The 19,088-nt window shown below is 40.1% G+C and overlaps 1 protein-coding gene across 3 annotated transcripts in view; it reads left to right on the forward strand.

Annotated features, from left to right (window-relative positions):
- The window catches only part of WDFY4 (WDFY family member 4), a 125,490-nt gene that overhangs the window by 46,909 nt on the left and 59,493 nt on the right, over positions 1 to 19,088 (forward strand). For 2 of the 3 annotated variants that reach the window (XM_017725986.1, XM_017725984.1), the window contains exons 26-39: positions 37 to 198; positions 2,339 to 2,430; positions 3,332 to 3,431; positions 4,242 to 4,447; positions 4,978 to 5,147; positions 5,497 to 5,622; positions 6,094 to 6,255; positions 6,368 to 6,565; positions 7,568 to 7,685; positions 8,250 to 8,407; positions 8,851 to 9,089; positions 10,884 to 10,993; positions 11,947 to 12,138; positions 12,693 to 12,832. In XM_017725986.1, the coding sequence (XP_017581475.1) occupies positions 37 to 198; positions 2,339 to 2,430; positions 3,332 to 3,431; positions 4,242 to 4,447; positions 4,978 to 5,147; positions 5,497 to 5,622; positions 6,094 to 6,255; positions 6,368 to 6,565; positions 7,568 to 7,685; positions 8,250 to 8,407; positions 8,851 to 9,089; positions 10,884 to 10,993; positions 11,947 to 12,138; positions 12,693 to 12,832 (2,173 nt within the window). The remainder of the gene's footprint in view (positions 1 to 36; positions 199 to 2,338; positions 2,431 to 3,331; positions 3,432 to 4,241; positions 4,448 to 4,977; positions 5,148 to 5,496; positions 5,623 to 6,093; positions 6,256 to 6,367; positions 6,566 to 7,567; positions 7,686 to 8,249; positions 8,408 to 8,850; positions 9,090 to 10,883; positions 10,994 to 11,946; positions 12,139 to 12,692; positions 12,833 to 19,088) is intronic. The other variant, XM_017725985.1, reaches the window with a different exon arrangement.

Below are 19,088 nucleotides of genomic sequence, written 5' to 3' on the forward strand. Positions count from 1 at the left end.
TAGAAGCTTTTAATAGTCCCTGTGCTTTTTTTACAGAGATGCATGTCAGAATGTTGTAATTGCCTACCAGGTACAAGTGGTGCCCAAGCTTCTTTTCCTTTTCAATGATCCTGAAATCAGTAGCTCCAAGATCACTCTGGCCTGCACTATTCTGTCCCATCTCTTGCAAGGATACTTTAATACAAGGGATGTTCTCAGGTAACCTTCAAGGTCTATTGTGTTTCCTCAGATTGTAGATGAACTATACTTCTGCTAGTGTTGGAGAGACCTTGACAGTAGAGCTTCTCTCACCTTGTCTTTGGTAGAACACCAGATCTTTGGCAACTGCAGGATCCCCTGGTGAAAAACTGATGAAAACTTTTTTCATTCACTCCAGCCTTACAGTTGTGTGAAGGTGACGACCCTTATAATAGTGGCACAGACAGTTCTGTAGGTATGACTGGGATTACTCAAAGCCTGTAGCTAATATTTGGTTTCATTAAAGCCTTGTCCCTAAAGTATCACTACAGTATTACAATTTGGCCCCAAAGAACTGTGTACCTAGTCCTGTTGATTTGGTTTATATCCCAGTAACAGTCCTTTTCGTTCTTGGATTTCAATCAGTTATGTTAGTCAGGATTTCATGAAGCATAGCATTTAAATCCTTGTTTGCTCTTCACAGAATGTAAGCACTGCTTCATTTTATATTCCCAGCCTGTAGCCTATCAACTGAGGAAGGTCCATGTAGTGCTGTCTATAGCCACCTAATTCCCAGGGAAATGCACTGCACAGATGGCAGCTCTGTTTCTAAAGCTCTGTTTTAATAAAATGTAGAAACAGAGTTGCACGTCAAACCTGTGGTCTCAGCTTTTTGCTCTGTTAGAGAGTGTGAGTACCTCTAATAGTTAACTGTGGAGTAAGCTGTTACATGAACTTAGTGTTTGCCAACTCTTTTGTGGATGTTATGTTCCTGGATGTATGTTACCTGTATGCGTGTCCCTGCCCTGAGCTCGTAGGAGTTAGTCTGTTTCTTTTTTCATATGGGTAGTGAGACAGGTGAGAGTAGTGGATTTAGTATATCAAATTTGTAATGATGTAAGGAGTGTGAAAGAGCATTTTTTCTTAAATAATCATGATTTGTTATCCTATGGTAATGTGATTGGTTGTCAGGCCCATGAGTGCTGAGAGATTGGACAGTCCCTATCCTTCCAGCTCCTGAACAGCAGAGCCTGTAACAGGCTGTCAGCAGCACTGGGAGGTGCTGGAGTTTCTGCTGGTCCCAAATTTGGACTTCCAGTGGGAATTGCTGTGTGGGCCACTCCTGCAGAACAATGGGTGTTATGTCCCTTAAGAAATGTCCTTCTTGTGGGCAGGAGGAGATTATGCACTTTCACTAAATATGTTTATATAACATTAATCTTTCTGTCCTTAGAACCACGTAATGCGTTAAAGCAAACTACAAGTGAAAAATGGGTGACAGTCCTCCTCACAAAGGACCTGTTAAGGTTTCTCTGTTCTCCTCTGTATGCTTGGAAACCAAGTGGTGATAAGTGATATCTGAATGCCACAGGCTGCTCAGAGTCTTTCATGTGAACAGAGTGCTTTACTCAGTATTCCTTTCTTCTTGGTGAAAGACCTTTAAAGTAGATAGAGAAAACAGTTCCATAGCAGAATGTATTTTACTTCAATTTGTAGATAGTTTTGGTCATCATGATATAAGAAAGATATTAAGCTAGAGAGCATCCAAAGAAGATGCTGGCCATGAAGATGAAGGGTCTTCAGGGGAAGCTGTATGAGGAGCATCTGAGTTCACTTGGTCTGTTCAGCCTGGACAGGAGGAGACTGAGGGGCGACCACTGCAGTTACAACTTCCTTGTGAGGGGAAGAGGAGGGGCAGACACTGATCTCTGCTCTGTGGTGACAATGACAGGACCTGAGGGAATGGCCTGAAGTTATGTCAGGGGAGGTTTAGGCTGGATATTAGAAAAAATTTCACCCAGAGAGTGGTTGGGCACTGGAAGAGGCTCCCCAGGGAAGTGGTCACAGCACCAAGGCTGAGAGAGATCAAGAAGCATTTGGACAATATTGTCAGGCACGTGGTGTGATTCTTGGGGTGTCCTGTGCAGGGCCAGGAGTTCAACTTTGATGATCCTTGTGGGTGCCTCCCAACACAGCATATTCTGTGATTCTGTGACCTTTTAATTTGCTTCCTAGTTTATGAAGTTTTCATCCTATTTCTCAAGTGACTGGAATTTCCAGTGGTTGTTATGTCATTAATCAGTATTCAGCTTTGCATATAATCTCTAAGTAAATGAATGTCTTTCTGTTGACCACAATTCCTTCACTCTTTCTCTGCAAGGATTGGATTGTTCCTTGTTTACACCTTGAAACCTTCTTCTGTGGATGAAAATCAGATTTACCTGGATAGTGTGGCTGAGAGGCCCACTGAAGGTGAGGGGCTGCCTTTGGTTTATGAGTTATGATAGGTAGCTACAGTATTTCCTTCCTTCCCCAGGGCCTGATGAACCCTAAATGCAACATTAGTGCTTCTGCCTCCTGTGGCAGGAAGAGGCACAATTCCAATTACTTCATATGGAAAGGACAGGCTGCACTGAGGTGACCCTTTTGTTCTCTCTCTGCTAATAAACCAGTAGTACTTTGGCGGCATTGTCCAGAGCTGACACAATGTTGGATTTCAGATATACGCAGAGAGGAAGGACATTAAATTGAAATTGCCCCCATACTAACCTACCGGGCTGTTACAAGGGGTAAAATTTCAATGGGCATCCTGGATTTTCTGTGAAGACTTTGCTACACCTACAGTTGTAGCAAATAATAATGCGGAGCTCTGCACCTCTTAAAGTATCTGTGTATTTGTCAGGTTCACGTGGGGGAACATCCAGTCATTTGGCCCTTTCACTGTGATCTTTCAGTTGAGGCTTTATTGTTATTGCCCCTCTAAACAATAGATCATATTAAGGAGGTACTGGTAACTGTGGTTTGTATATAGACAACACAGTTAGGCAGTACGAGTCAGATTGCCTATTTACATTTCCCTCTCTAGTTAGCCTGAGACTGCTTCCTGTGAGATATTGTTCAACATATAGTCTGAATGAGTTTTAAATAACTCTAAAGAGAGGACTTTGGCAATGTAAGCCCAGGTTGTTTCTTATGTTAGCAGGACTCCTTATGTCTAAAATTTGATGTCTGCATCTTTTTACTCTGCAAAAAAGATACAAGTACCTGATATAAGTACTTCTACTGGGCTAATTTGATGCAAAGTTGTTCATCAAAGCAATGGAACATGTGTTTTGTCTCTTCATTACTCTTTATTACTTTCTGATATTTGTAGCCTTAAGCCAAACATCTGGAAAGACAATCTGGCTTCGAAACCAGCTATTGAAGATGCTGTTAGATGTAATACGCTCAGACAAACTTCACCTGTCCTCTGAGTAAGTAGAAACATTTAGGAAGTTAAGTGTCTCTGTCTTCCAGATTTTTCATCTTCTGGTGCTTGACCAGGACTAAACACACTAATGTTCAAATTTAAACAAATACTAAGTAAGAGCAGACTGGATTCACAGAGTCTTTTTTGTCAGTGATTTATCTGGCATTCACACAGCTGTGTGGTCTGAGCACACATCAGATATCCATTTTGAAAGAAAATTTCATGTTTTCAGAAAATACTGTGAAAGGGGAACTTGGATATTGATGTTTCTTCTGCGTATCAGGGGTTGAAGAAATCCCATCTGTATTTGAAAATCAAGTCAATATAATGAGGGATTACTTGCATCCTTCTATCGTAACCATGAGAATGATGCTACTGTAATTCTACCTTTCAGAACTGAAAGGCAGATTTCATAGTGCTGGGTGCTGTAACTGTGCATTTTCATTAGATAGTACATCTTGGACTTCAAAATTTAAACCAGAATTTTGAATTTCATAGTTTGAAAGATCTAGTCTGTGATGTAGCTTGCCTCAGTTATTGATACACACTCTGAGAAGGAGCTTCGTCTTAATGAACTGTTTTGCCTGACAGTAATACAAGGTTAAATTTAGCAGGAATTGAGTGATTTCACCTGTATGGATGAGTCTGTTGTTAAATCTTCAGGATTCTCTGTTGTGGTACACCTTTAATGAGATTTTTTTTTTTTAGAGAAACATGAGCTTCTAAATCACTTAGAGATAATTTTAAATAATATCTCCTTTTTGTCTTCCATCATGTTTCCTTCCATGTGTTTTCATTTACCTGTTTGTCCTAGGGAAAAAGAAAAGACATTTTTGGCACTGGGGCCAGACTGGTTTCTGCTGTTCACACAGAGCTACCTGCACTTCAGCACAGTTGTCCTGGGAATCAAGCTGCTTCTGTGCTTCCTCCACAATCGTTTGCTGCTGAACAAATTCAAGGAGGGGTTAGTGGCTGGGCGTTGGCTGGAAAACAGCTCTGCAGGGTTGAGTGTTCTAATGGGTATGTGTTGGTTTAATGTTCCCAAAACACTGCCTTGATCCAGCTCAGTGGTAGAAGATCACTGTGTACATGATACAAGAATCCTCACTGATCTCAGTACACCAAGAGTTTAAATTACTTCCTAAGGTAGTAATTTATTAAGTTTAAAAATAAATTTGTCCTGGTACTTTTTGTGTTGCACAAAATCAGGCTAGTTGATAAGCCCTTGAGGTGTTCAGATGTCAACTCATGCTCTGAAACCTTTTGTTTCTTTAAAATTTGTTCAGCTTGCTTTTTGATAATTAGACCTGTGGATCTGAGAAAGGAGGAGAAAGGAAGAAGAATGATTCAGGGACACTGCCCTATAACAAAAGGGATAGTGGGAAAAATTATCTGTTAGTCCGGGGATGTTTTTTATACTGTTGATACTGCAGCCTAGCAGACCACTGAGTGTCCTGGGACAGAGACAAATGAGGACAAAGTTGTGTCAGTAATTCTTCTGCTGATATGACATTTATTTTTAGACACTTTCCTTTTCTTTTCCTTTAAAGATAATTTAAAAAGTCACCCTCCAGTGCCTGACAATGGCTACTTCTTGATTTTTGGATTTTCTGTGTTGCAAAGATGTCTGACTGATCATGTTCACATCCCTGAGATCTACTTGGTTGTGGCAGAGCTCTTTCTGGCAACTCCTCAGTCTGAACCGCCTGAAGCAGTCAAGGTATGAAAAAAATAGCAGACAAGCACCTGAAGCTGCTATTGCATTACTATTTTGACATTTTATGCCCTTTTCCATGACAGGATTCTCAGGCAAGTTTACCCTACTTGGGTTTTGTGATAATAAAAATGATTCATATTTTAGACGTTTAGTTAGTTAACTTTAAGAAAATTTTTGTTCAGAACAACCTTGTTTGGGCAGGTGTTAAATGTTACAAATTTAATAGGAGAGGAAGGAGCTGTTGGAAGTGCAGATGTGTTGATTTTATTCTGATTTGGAGAGAGCAGGCATTGTTCTTGATGCATGGTATATAATTCCTATCTCTGAATGAAGTATCTCTCCTCCTGTGTAGAAAGATCTTGAGTCTATGTTGCAGTGGATCTTTCAGCACCACCTTACAGAGAACGTCCTCAAATTCGGGTTGTGTGCAGAGGCAGCTGTGTTACTGCTGGAAATGGTTAGATTCACTGTGGACAAGGTAAGTGTTTTGTTGCAAGGACAGTGCAGTGTGAATGGCCGAATAAAGTGCCCAGGTGTGACAGATGCCAGTGGCAGCCTTTACCTGTAATCCCTGTGCCTACTCTGCCCTCAGAGGGCAATACTGAATGTGACAATGAGCAGGGACTTCCAAGGGTCAGAACAACTACTGCCCTGGTTATGTAGCACAGGATGTGGTGGGCTCATGTTTAAGAACTTCTGAGACCAGAGACAGGCCTTGCCCACAACAGTACTCCTTTTTTTTTTTCATTCCTGATGATGATGATATTATGTTACCTTTCTGGTTGGGCGTATCTTCAGTCTGCAAGGTGCGGGTTGGCTGCTGGTGCCTCGTCTGACTTCTTTGTGGCTGTGTCATGTTTGCTTAGAAATTCCTAAAGAGGAACAAAGATGAGCTTTTGTGAATGAGAGGAATGCTGCCTTGACCAGATGCACATTTGTCTGTGTTCAGCCTATTGCAGATGCAGAAGCCTCCTGGGCGATTGCCTATCCAGGGAATGTTATCGAGTTTCTGTGCTTGATCTATCACAGTTACACGCAGGACCCCATGTGGCACTGTCCTGACTTCTTGAAAACTTTGGCTATGGTTGCTTTTCATTCAGGACCACCCAAGGTACGTGTATATGAGCCAGCACAAGCCCTTCAGATCAGAGATGGGTCATTAGGTGAAAAGAAATCAATTTACAGGAGTCTGAGTTAAAATGTATTGCTGTCTGCTTTCACAGGGTGGGTCTGAAGGCCTTTTGACTCCTGATGGTCCAGCCATTGCCGAAGGGAAAGGCTGTGCTGATCCCTCCTCTCTCCCACTCCTACCACACCCTGTCAAGAAACAAGTGTGGGATTTTGTGCGAGTCCTCCTGATGGACAGTCTTCTCAACATCCCAGCAAACAAACAAGGACATCCCCTTGAGCTGCTTCTTGAGGTTTCTCTTCTCATCAGGCTTTGCTGTTCTACCTTGCACGGGGGGTGGAAGGACAGGACATATCCTGCTAGCAACCTAGTAAAAAAAAGTGCTAACAGTGACAAAAGGAGAGGACTTTTCTAATGCCTTTGTACTAATGTGAACTAAGAAAATGCTGCCCCTGGAAAACAGAAAAGATATTTTTCAGGCAATGTTTAATATTGAAGAAAGGTGGGGAAAAAAAAATCCCTTTTCCTTAGTAATATCTGCTTGTCATTAGAGCAGCCCTTGAAATTGATGAGAACAGAAAATTTCACATGGAGTATCCTGTGTACTGATTTTTGAGATAACAAAATCTCAGTTCTCAAATAAACAAAAAAACCCTCTCTCCACTTTAAGTACAGATTAATTCAAGCTGTAGCAGTTGAAGTCTGGATTATAGGTTTCAGCCACTCTAAGCACTCAAGAGAATCAGAGTAGTCTGAAGAAAGGGGAAGATGAAAAATTTAGGCTTCAACTCCACATTGTCAATAATCCAGGCATCCTAGATGTGAGTTCTGATGCAGACTTAGCTTAGTAATATGAATAGTAATGAACATAAGCTTGACTACAATTGTAATGAGTTAAATCATCTTGTGGAGCAACAGCTCCCTAAATGTTTATACAGTACTATCCCAAGGTTTGGTACAGTTAAAATAGAGTATGGATTTCTGATTGTCTGAATCCTGAGCCTGCTAAAGGAGCTGAATTCCCTGAGGACAAGACCTCTTGGGAACCACCTGTGTGCCAGATTCTGGCCCTTTGCAAAATCTTGTTTCTGTTCAGTGTGCAGAGGGTGACTGTGCTGGCTATCAGCTAGATGGTGTAGTCCTATGGAAGATTTCTTGGTTTTCCAGCTAGGGAATGAAGTCCTGCCATCTCTGCTGTCCAGTAGCTGTCCACATAGGCACTCTTGCTGAAAGTGAAGGTGAATCAGATTTCCTGTTTTCCTGCTGTACTAATATGTATGCCATCACTATATAGGCTTCTCCAGAACATGCCACCAGTGAGCAGAAGAGACTTTTCCAGACAAAAGTTCTGCTGTCTGCTATGGATGTCTTTCATGTTACCAGCCAAGGTGAGGGGAAAACAAGACCAAGAGGTGAGTGAATCAGATTGTTTAACTAGCTGATATTTAGCCTGTAGGTGTAATTGCTAGAAAGGTTTGGAAACAATAGCTAGAAGGACAGTCCAGCTAAGCAGGATGCACTGTCCAATCTATCTTGCTGTAAGCCAGTTTGCATAAATTATTGTAATTTTATAATTTTTTCTGGAGAGCCTCTTCATTTTTTTCTTTTTGAGAACAGATATTAAAAATACCTGAATATTAAAAAGGGAGTATGTGGAAAGAAACCTAGGTTTATCCTTGAAAGCTTCTGGAAGCAGCCCCACTAACTTAGTTGTTGCAGCTCTCCTTTCTGAGTTGTTAGTTGAACCAGTTCTTCATTACAACATTTTAGTGAGATTGCTTCCATCCTTAATATGGAGCTGTCATTTCCAGTCTGAGTAAGGTGTTTCTGCTATACCTAGAGTCTTCTTAGACATGTCCCAGCTCTGACATATTGTGGGATGAGACTGTTCCTACTCAGCTCTGGTAATCTCACATTTCACTTTTTTTTCATTTCAGCTTGTTATGGAATAATCAACCCTTTTGTATCCTCTCCAGGGAGCAGCGATCCTCATGGTGCTTCAGAATCAGCTGCACCCCTATCCACGATGAATATTGCTTATTTTGTTCAGAAGCTGGTTGAGAAGCTGAACAGCAGAATGTTTTCTGCTGATCCCAAGCAAATCCTGATCTTCATTGTCAAACAGATTATGTGGGTGAGTCACTTTTTTTTTTTCCAACTTTTATCAGCATGTTTTAACATGCTGTTTTACACTGAGGTCGTGATACTGCAATTCTGAAGAGGATGGCTGCAACTGGTTTGGTGATTGTTGTTATTCCTGTTTTCTTGCGTAAGAACATAACAGTTCTAAATTATAGTTAGAGATAGATGGTGCAGCATAAAGAAAGGATAGTTAACTCTTTTGTGACACTGTCTGTTGGCTATGTACACGTTGCTGAACAGGAATAAATTAATCTCTTCCACAGTTCTGGGGACTTCGGCAGAAATACAGAAAAATATAATTTTTATGTAAGAGGTAGTTTGGGGGAATTTCACTGAAGTAAGTTTCCAGCAGGTTAAATGAAGTGGGAGGAGTGGATCCTTGGGGAGAAAGTTCTTTGAGCAAGCCAAGTACTCTGCTGTTTTGTGTTTTCACAGGTCTTAGAAAGCTCTGTCTCTCAAAAGGAAGTTTTCCTCAGTGCCCTGTACAGCTGCTTAAACAGAGCCATCCTATACTGCCTATCCAGACCACAACAATCACTGCCTGAGCAGTTTAATGTCCTGAACACTCTCATTGTTCTGCAAGAGCACTGGGACATTATTTTTGCAACTTACAACTCAAATAGTAATTTTGTCATCTGTCTGATGTACTGCCTCTGCCAACTGAACTCGGGCAGGTACAAATGTTCATCTCGTTATAATGTTTGTTTGTGTCTCGTGCTGTACCTATGGAAGTGGCTGCAGAGGGGGAGATATCTCAGAACTTAGGTAATACCTGGTTTGGGGAATCACTAGAAGCTGAGATTGAGCTAGATCCAGCATTTCCAGCAGCCTACTCACTTCGGAGTAGTAAATGCAGTTAACAGGCTTGAACTGATTTCAGTGGAGCTGGCTCACAAGCCCATCAGGAAAATGAGCATCTGGAAATCTTCCTGAGACGTGGGCTAGAACCACTCCACAGTCATGCAGGCAGCCATTCTTTGAGACGTCTGCATGGGGTAATTTAGTGAGATGTTTTTTCTGATCCAGCGGTCATTTATGTGCGGGTACATTTAAAACATAAGTAAAAGTGTGCATGGATCTTGTGATCTTTGTGTTATTGTGACTTGGATCTGAGCTGCAAAGTTCTGGTTGTTCTGACATTGGGTAGGGCTAGAACATCCATACCCACTGTTTGCTGTTCTTACAGATGTTGATATAATAGATATACTCTTGCTAATGTAAGCTGGGGAGTTACTTTGGAAGCTTAGTTTTGTGAAAAAAAGCCAATATTGGCCAGTGCTTTATTCACTATAATGATATTTCTTGTTTCACTGATAGCTTTCTGTACTGCTTTGATGGTTTGAATTGAATCCATTAATACAGTGTTACACAAGAAGTAAGCTACACTTCCTGAGATCTTTTCTGGATTATTCTCATTCCAGTCAGATAATAACTTGTAGGCCAAAACTGCTAAGATGGAGTAAGGATTGCTTTTACGTAGTAAGAGCAGAAACGTTTTTTAAAAAATGAAATTAGAGAAGGGTTTGTGTTATCCAAAAGCCAAACATAACAAACCCAGGGAATCAGAACTGTGGTATTTTAAAGAAATCAGAAATAAAAATGGCAGCTTTGCATACCCAAGGATTTGACTCTCCCAGGTAGTAGGACCTGTTTAGACTTGAAAGACCTTGGTATGTTACTTGTGGCTATATATGCCATTATTGGCAGCCATTCTGTGTCCAGATTGTGTGGATACCTTACCCAAGCCGGTTTGACTTTTTTTTTTTTTGAAGCGTTACTGCTGTACTGAAGTTCCTAATGTCTTTTACCTACTGACTGGTAAATTGTGGCACAGCCCCCAGTCCCAAAGCAGAACTCCTCTTGGCCATGGTGATGTTCTCAATAATCACATCTACATGATAATTGTATCACAGTGCTAAATTTACAATGTTTTTGTGCTGAATGCTTTAGAAACTGAATGAATAAATCATTGTTACAAAAAACTCAGACTAAGCAGTTCAAGTGTAGGGTACAGCAAGACACTGCTTTCTGCCTAGTGGCAGATACCTCTGGCAGAGGAATTCAGAGCAAAGAGACGATGTACAAGATGCCCAGGGGAGGTGCAAGAAGGCTGATGTAGACTGGCTACATCAGTACAGCCCTGTGTTCTGTCTAATTGGGGTGAATGGTAGATACAAGTGCAGTAAGAAGTGCAGGAATTAGGCACGAACAAGAGGGTGATCTAGAGGGTCATGATGACTGCTCCTTGACTTCGAAAACCAGACTGGTAGTGGTTAAGTTCCCACTTCTGGAAATTCTGTGGTATTACATGACTGGTATAAGCTCTCAAGACTATAAATACTGATCTACTAAATGATTCAAGTAGGAGTGGATATGCAGAAACACCTGTGGCTCTTTCACTGTCCTCAGTTTGTTCTGATTTCCTCACCTGTCCTCCTTTTTTTTTTTTTTTTTTTTTTTTGTCACAGCTGTTCAGAAGGTTTTGGGTTGGATGCAAAACCAAAGCTGGCTTCTTATCACCAAATTTTCCTTGCCCCCAGTGAAGAGGAAAAGGGCAACCTGCCTACTCCAGATGATGGTAATTTATGGCACATGTTTCCTGTGGCTTAGAGAGAAGGAAAATACCTGTCCTAAGCAGTTATCAGAGCAGCTTGTGCAAGTGCCACTTACTTCCTCTTTGGTGTACAGGCACTGCAGGCACAGCAAAGAGAAAGGAAAGTTGTGCTGAAAAATTACTTGCGTTTGCATCAAGCCTTTTGATTCAAAAGTCACACCCTACATCCTCAGGAGTAATGGGTATCAGTTTGGAGATCTCTCCTCCATGTTATGGCCAGTATAAGGGACCAGACACATATACTATTTGTAGCTCTATTTCTTTTTTTCAAGGCCATACACAGTGTGTGTCTGTTACGTGCAGAAAGAAGCATTTTGAGCATTTAAGAGAAACATGGGAAAAATGTTGGGTTGGATTCAGTGTGGTTAGCTGAAGCCTGCAGCAGAGCAGTGCTCTTTTTTTTATTTTTTAATATATATTGGCTTGGTTATGATGCAACAAAATCAGTCTGGTTTGCAGGGAAATAGAGCAAAACATCTCAGCACTTCCTTGTACAGTATCCTCCTGCTGCGTCAAATTGTTTCACAACTTGGTTATCTTTGCCCATCCATCTCCAATGATGTTTGGCAACATAAAAGAATGTCCTTTATGTGCTTAGCATTCTATGCATGATAATAAGATCATAAAAATTCTGATTAAATGGTTTTCCAAAGCAGAAACCTGTTAAAACCACGTCACTCCTACTTGTTTCTTTCAACGAGTTGAAATATAAAAGAAATATCCTGCTGTTTTCTGTATTAGATTAACTACTCTAGCTTAGAACCTATGGAGGCAGTACACAAAAAGGAACAACTCCACTGACTCCAGCAGTTACTCTGGAGCAGTGCTTTTCCAAATGAGATGTTTTTGCATTACCTGTTGCTTGACTTGAAAACACAAATGAAGAATCATTTTTTGGTGTTACTTTTGTTTCCTAGTTCACCAGGAGATTCTGAGAACAGTAGAAATCATCTGGAAGCAGCTCATTTCTCAGAGGCAGCAGGCTCTGGAGGACACTTACAAGATGGATCTTTCTGTAAAAGGAAATGACAAAGAAAGGGACATGAAGATAACAGAGATCACTCCTTTATGGGAAGAAATTATGACAAAAGCTTGGCAGCACTTGCTAGGTCTCTGATCTTTTATGGAATACTCCTTGTAGTAAGCAAAAATAGTGTGGTAAATGGGGTGCCTGGTGGAAAGCAGCTGTTCTTTGGTTATACCCTGCACATCACCTGCTGAGAAGCAGATTCTCAGTTTCTCTCCTTCAGGGCTGTGATTGCTTCCTGTGTCATAACCCAGCCCTTCTGTAATCCCCTGGTGGTGTCTTACGGCTCATGTTGTGCTGCAAGAAAGAGAAATCTCCTTAGATGGTTGTATCCCATAGGAAGATTTAAAAGGAAGGATATATGGTTAAAGAAGGGCGTTGCAATGTGTGTAGTGCTGCAGTGATTCACAGTTTGTGTCTATAATGAAACTGATCTATGGCAGAGCTCTGTGAGGCTTTTAAATAAAAGCTTGAGAAGTATGTGTTAATTCAATTCTCATAAAAATAGAAAGTAATTCATCTTGGGTAACACGCTGCTATGTTGTTTTATCTTGTGTAATGGGGATAGAACCCCTCTATCTTCCGACAGGCTCAACTTCAAGTCTTAAAAGCTTTTCTGTCTGTTTTGGCCTGCAGTATCTGAAAAGAAGCTTCTCCAGAAAAAAGCAGGGCCAGGCCAGTCCCAGAGCAAGCACAATTCCTGGAGTGAAAGCCTCTCTTCAGCTATTAGGTTTATACCTGGCCGAAACACAGAGGAAATGGCATGCAAATCAGAGGTAAATTTTGTTCTTTGTCTTTTCTGGGTCTGTCACTGGTCTAACTTTTATATAGCTCTGGAGAGTTTTTCTGGATTGGGGTGGCTTCTGAATGTCTGTTGGTTGACATGTTCCATGGTAAACTAGGCAACTGTTGCAGCTGAGGTTCCTTTTCTAGGCTGCTAGAAACAATCACAAAGAAATAGTTACCTGAAGAACTTCTCTTGGCAAGCCTATTCGTGTAGTCTAATAATGCATATTTTCTGCATAGGGCACAGTTATGTGCCCTAAGCAGCCCAGATACGTTTGTGTTTACAGGGCTCTGCTTGGAGCAAGGTGAGGAGATGCCAGCTTTGCTGCTGCTTTGGACTTGCATCACCTATGTAAACCTTGTCCTTCAGCCACTGAATTAGTAGAATTAGTAGAACGGCTCAGGTATCATCATAGTACTATTATTGTGGTACTATCATTACATTTTCTACTCAATATGAAGTATTAAAGGTCCAAATTTCAGTTTAGCCCCTAGAGATCAAGAAACAAGCCTTGGTATATAACCCAGGGATTGGTTTGGAGGGTCTGCATAATTCCTACTGTCAGGAATGAAGGTGAACTGTCTTTTCCATGTGTAAGCTCCTCCTTTGCTGAAAGAGAGGGCCATTTCCATGGTTTTGCTGAGCATTTGTCAAAATTAGAAATAAAAAGCCCTAGATAGATGTTACTTTTCAAGTGTACTAGAGGTAGAGTAACTAACTTGCCCTAGGGTATGGTAAAAGTGCATTGACCAAATATTCAGAGCTTTAAACCAAGCTTGTGCTACTGTGGTGCTCAACATGTTAAGGTCTTTTTCTTCTCCTGAGGACACAATGAGTCTGTTATTAGCATCACTTTAGGCAGCCTTAACCCTCTAGCTCAAGCCACGTGAGATTGCAGCTTTATGCCTGGTGATGCCTGGTTCACTTCCAGGTGTGTTGATCAGGAAGACTGTGATACCCAGCTAATGTGTCTCATGGTACCTTACTGAGCTGCAAGGTTTTTTCAGCGTGCCACAGAATTCTTCTCAGTCCTTAAAATCACTTTGCTGCTTACAGAGTGAGCAAGCTCTTCCCAGGTACATATGTATACTGTGATGTCATACTACAAGAGTGTCGACTATTTGCCCTGGGGTCTGTTTAATTATTTTTTTAAATTAATTTTGATTATTACAGCTGATTACACCTCAGTGAGCAATGTAATTGATATTTGTAAATGTATCCCAAGGAACATTTTGTACAACATGCTTTTTGCTGTTGAAGGTTAAAGACTCTGTTATTGGTTTTTCCCTAAATATGCCCACATCATTAGTTCCTCCAGTGAAAAGGTTGCCATCTGGAAAAGGCAGCACAGAGACATTATTCAGGCACAAGTGCATGAAATTGGTGTTTCTACATCTTCTGTCTCTCTTCTGCAAGGAAGCTGCTTGTAATTAAAGGAGCTGGGTTTGGAAGAAACATTACTCACTTGGTGTTATTCTTTATCATGTCAAGTACTGACAGCTCCATAGCTCTGATAAATTGTTCTTCTCAATGAGATACGAAGCTACAGTTCCAAATGTTCTTCTCCACTCTCCTTCTCCCCCCTTCTCCCTCCAGACTGTCTTTCAGAGTTTGATACACTTTTTAGAGAGGTGAAATTTAAGAGGAAGAAAATTTAGTTGCCCCTCAATGGTTCTCTTCCTTCATAGACTTACATTAGAAATCTTACATTAAAAGTAAATGGTATTTTTGCTTCTACCTCCTGTTTTTAACCACTTTGGTAGTCACTTAAAAATGTGCTGTAATGTAATTTTGTATCACTTTCTTTGTCAGGGGACTTCTATGTTCACTACTGGCCTCTGTCTTCATTACTGCAAGTTATGGACTTATGTCTGACAGCAATAGGCACTTGGTTGAAACATGGAGATTAAAGGAAAAATAATAGTATGAACTACATAGGGAGGAACAAAGAATTTAAATCCTGGAGTAAAATAAAAATATTTGCTCCTGACTGAGCAAAGTTTACTGAGAGAAGTCCAGAAATTCACCCAGGATTTCAGAGCTGTGCCCAGTAGAAAGAAGAAATGGGTTGTTTACTCGGTTGTTAATGTGATTCCTCTATCGACTGAAAAATAAACAAAGACGTTGAAGCAGTAGTAGTATTTGCTGCAGATTAAAACAAACAAAAAACAAGCAGCAAACACTGCTCTTAAATTTTTCCCCACAATTATTTACAAGATAGGAAGAGTGCTTTTGAGACCCAATCCTCAATCTGGAAAAAACAGCAAAATTCAAACTGTTCACTCCAGCAAAGGATCAGGCCCCATGTTTCTGCTGTGCTTTTGCTCATGTTCTTCATCATCAGCAAAGGCAATTTCCTGCTATTTGGTAGCAAGTATGAGAATCAGCCATCAAATGCAGCTGGTTTTTCTGCATATTTCTGAATCCACTGTGCTATCTTATGCTTTGCTCGTGGCTTTGTCTGTGAGGCGTGATCATGTAGAAAAGAGTGTAATTACATTTCTGGTAGTAGAATGGCAATGATCTGCTCTAGTAATTGCTGTTTTGTACTTTCTTGGAAGTTTGAGTAGTCATGCAGGAGCACAAGGAGCATTGTTCAAAGTTGGATTTTTTGATGCTTACAGGTGAGAGACTTGGGTAAAACAGCAGGAAGGTCTGTAAGACTGAATACAGTGCCAAGGTTTCCAGATCACTGACTTTCCTGTTTCAAAGTGAGCCTTTTGATCTCTTGCTCTTTCTCCTCCTTTCCCCCTCCCCAGTTTTACTGTCAAAATCTAGTATATGTATTTAATTTTTAGGTTAGTAGCGTCTGTGATTGGTTTTGATATCGTCAAAAAGCTACAAGAGCAGCAAAGGACCACTGTAACAATTGTATTTCAGTCAACTCTAAATCAGTCAACAGCTGCTTCATGCCCTGTCCTGAGGTTCCTTAGGATTAGTGCCTGAGCAAGGTTACAAGCACCGTACTTCTAACTCCTGTAAGACACAGTGCCTTAGAGCTGTTGCTCTTTACAAGAAATGCAGAGCCTCCTCAGTTTTACAGGAGGCCTGATCATGCCTGTCCTCTACTGTTTTCATTGATTAATTGCATTCCTCTATGCCAAAGGCCCATATAACTTGATAGAAAAGGTCTTTTTAATCCCAGTCTTCAGAATGAAGAGGTTAAGAGACCTCCTAACTTGTAATTGCAAAGCCAGGAACTTAAATCTTTTTCTTACCAATCACTTAGTTGGTCTTTTATCAGCTTTTCGAGTTAAGTGAGTTAAAACAAGCAAACATTTAATGATATTTCTTTGAAAAGAGCATCATTTGTGTAACATGTTTATCTTCATAATAGAAGGATAATTAACATCACTAATTATCTAATTAAGTTCATTAACTATGCACCAACAGTGCACCGTGAAGTTGACATTATGTTCTTCTGTCAACAAATGCTTTGATTTCTTAGGAAGTAATTAAAATGTAAATTAGCATGTCATTAAATGCACAAGGGAACTTTGGAATCAAATATTCATTTCAAAACTGCTCATAGCACACATTTTTTTTTACTTCAATGAAAGCAGGCACTTTACTATTAATGATGTATATTAAACAATTTCCATTATAATATTATTGTCTTGTTTAATAACTGGCTCAAAGCTAAATTACAGCATGCTGTAGCAAGCTGAAAAAAGTTTCTTTAACTTTGAACAAAGAAATTTTCATGTCCTCTTACACGCATATCTGACACACTGCTCATTTATCATTTTCAGATTGTTTACAAGATCATAAAGAAGTAATTCAACAGGTCAGTGTTAGCTAAGAATTGCATGAAATCATAAAATATAGAGCTATTTCATATTATGTGATACAAATCACTGAACTTTCTGAAACATGGGAATCATTTCCCCATTCATTGAAGATAACTGTGTAGCTGAGAACTGGAATATAAATGTTGTATGGTGAATACAGGTCTTTAGGCTGACTCAGATTCACAGACCCCTCAGTCTGTCCCTAAAAATTCATTAGAGGTTGCTGCAGGAGATGGTGTGTGATAGCACAGTGTACAATAGAAAACCTATCCTAGCAAGATTGCTTCTTTCTTGATTTATATCATCTTAAAACCTGAAACACAAGAGACATTGCTTACAAATTTTCTGTGGGTAGCTCTTCAGAGGGAATTTTCCTGTGTTTTTAAACTCAGTGGTCTTCTGTAGGAGTGAAGTGCCTTCACTGAATTACACATTGTATGAAAATGTTGCCTGTTATTTCTCCTGTATATTGTTTTAAAATATACTTTTGCCTTTCAAGCTAGAGATTGTCTGGGTCAGGGTTAAGCTTGGATATAGGATTTCAGCAAGTGGAATTTAATGTTTAAAGCTCTTGGCACCAAAGTCTTATCTTTCAAGAGCTGCTGGTTGTGGAGTTTTATTTTCACATAACGGAGCTGATGCCAAATGAGTTGAATGGTGTTGACATGGATGAAAGAGGAGTTTTATTTGGTTGCAGAAAAACCCTAGAAATTAGTGCTAGCCACTGAAACAGACTATGATTTTCTTTGCTAAATACATAGATAAATAATTTCTCGTATTTCTTGGTTCAGATATGTCTGTTTTCTTCCAGTTTTTTGATTCAACATTTTATTTATAATAATTTCAGAAAGAAATGGTTTGAATTCAAAAGACTGAAGTGTCAATTTAAACTGAAAAGTAAAGAACAGAAAATCAAGGGAGGCCCTAGAAATCTCTGCGAGATTGACTTACATGTTTCTTCTAAGTGAGGCTATAGGTTGCTAACTGTGCTGAAGTCTGCGACCATTCCTTTCTTGTTGCTCTCATCTTTGCTAGCCAAATTAAAGTTTGCTTGTGTTCTATTTATGCTTTCTGCTGCAGAGTAGCTTGAAGTATATGCACTAAGAAACTCCAGAAGTAATCTTGTCACCTTTAAATGTAAGTCATTTTAGGAAAACTATATTTTTATGAGTCAGGAGAGAGATGTTTCTTTTTTCTGTACTCTAACCTCTAAGCATACACTGGTGTTTACAGAATTCTTTCATCAGCTCAAGGACTAGAAGGGCACATTTTTCTTACATAAAAGCCATGATTCAAATGTAATCAGAAATGCCAGTGCATGAGAATGTTGGACAAATGCATTTAGATAATAGTGTGTAATAAAGCCCTAAGTTAAATACACCTGTAGGACTTCCACATTTTAAATAGAAATAGGAAAACAGTGAGTAAGAGCAAGTGAAGGCTAGAAGAGACTCCACTGCTATTCCCTGTGATGCCAAAGTCTGACCTTCACCTTTCACTTCAGAGGTAAAAGTTAATGCCTCTGCTGTAACAGGATGGAAACTGAGTCCTCAAGAGGTTGAATGAATTATCCCAAGTCACAGAAGCCATTCTCAGAGATAGGATTAAAGAATAAACATGCCTTGACTCTCATTGTGCTTTTTTGCTATTAGGAGACAAGTAATCTGTTCAATAGTGTCATCTGTTGAAGGGCTGTGTGTATGCACGCACACATACAGACATATAGTTGCTATAGAAGTAGATTGGCTTCTGTACTGCCTGGATTTAGCTGATAAATAGTCACATGTACGCACCAAGCTTTAGGTTTACCCTTTGAAACCCACCCCTGTGTGTGGGTACATTTATGATGCACTGAAATATGGAGGATTTTCTCATTAGGTCTGCTATTCCCCAACCAACTGGCAATGCCAGGAATGCATCCATGATCCTTAGGAGCAGTTGGCACACTGCATTAGCCTCCTAGTGGGCTGAGGCACGAAGCTTCCCCGCAACACTTAACTGCTGGAACTCAGTCTGTTGAAAAGCTAAATGAATTTTGGCAAAGCAACAATAAAATCCACACGGCAATAACAATTTTGTGATTCAAAAGAGCCTGCAAACAACCCTCAGTGTGGAGAGTGTATGTGAAGGACTAGGATAAACTGCTCTTTAATTTGCTAAGGAAAACATTATCTGCCTTAGCTTAATGGCTGTTACCTGGTGAGTAATGGAACAACTTTTTCTCTTGTGAAATGAACCTACTTGCTGCCTAGTGCATAGTCACTTTCTTGAAAAGTAATCTGGTCTCAAGAAAGGTGGCTTATTGTTTGCACAGGGTAGCAGTGTACCTGGTTACTTTGTCAGATTTAGTAGCAGGAGAAGATTTGGAGATGTTATGCACTTTGTCTCTATCTGAATAGAACAGGGCTGGTGCATTGGAGACTTTACCCAGCTCTAATAGTTTACTATAGCACT

This window comes from Corvus brachyrhynchos, unplaced genomic scaffold (genome assembly GCF_000691975.1).
Source record: "Corvus brachyrhynchos isolate BGI_N302 unplaced genomic scaffold, ASM69197v1 scaffold61, whole genome shotgun sequence".
Lineage (NCBI taxonomy): Eukaryota > Metazoa > Chordata > Aves > Passeriformes > Corvidae > Corvus > Corvus brachyrhynchos.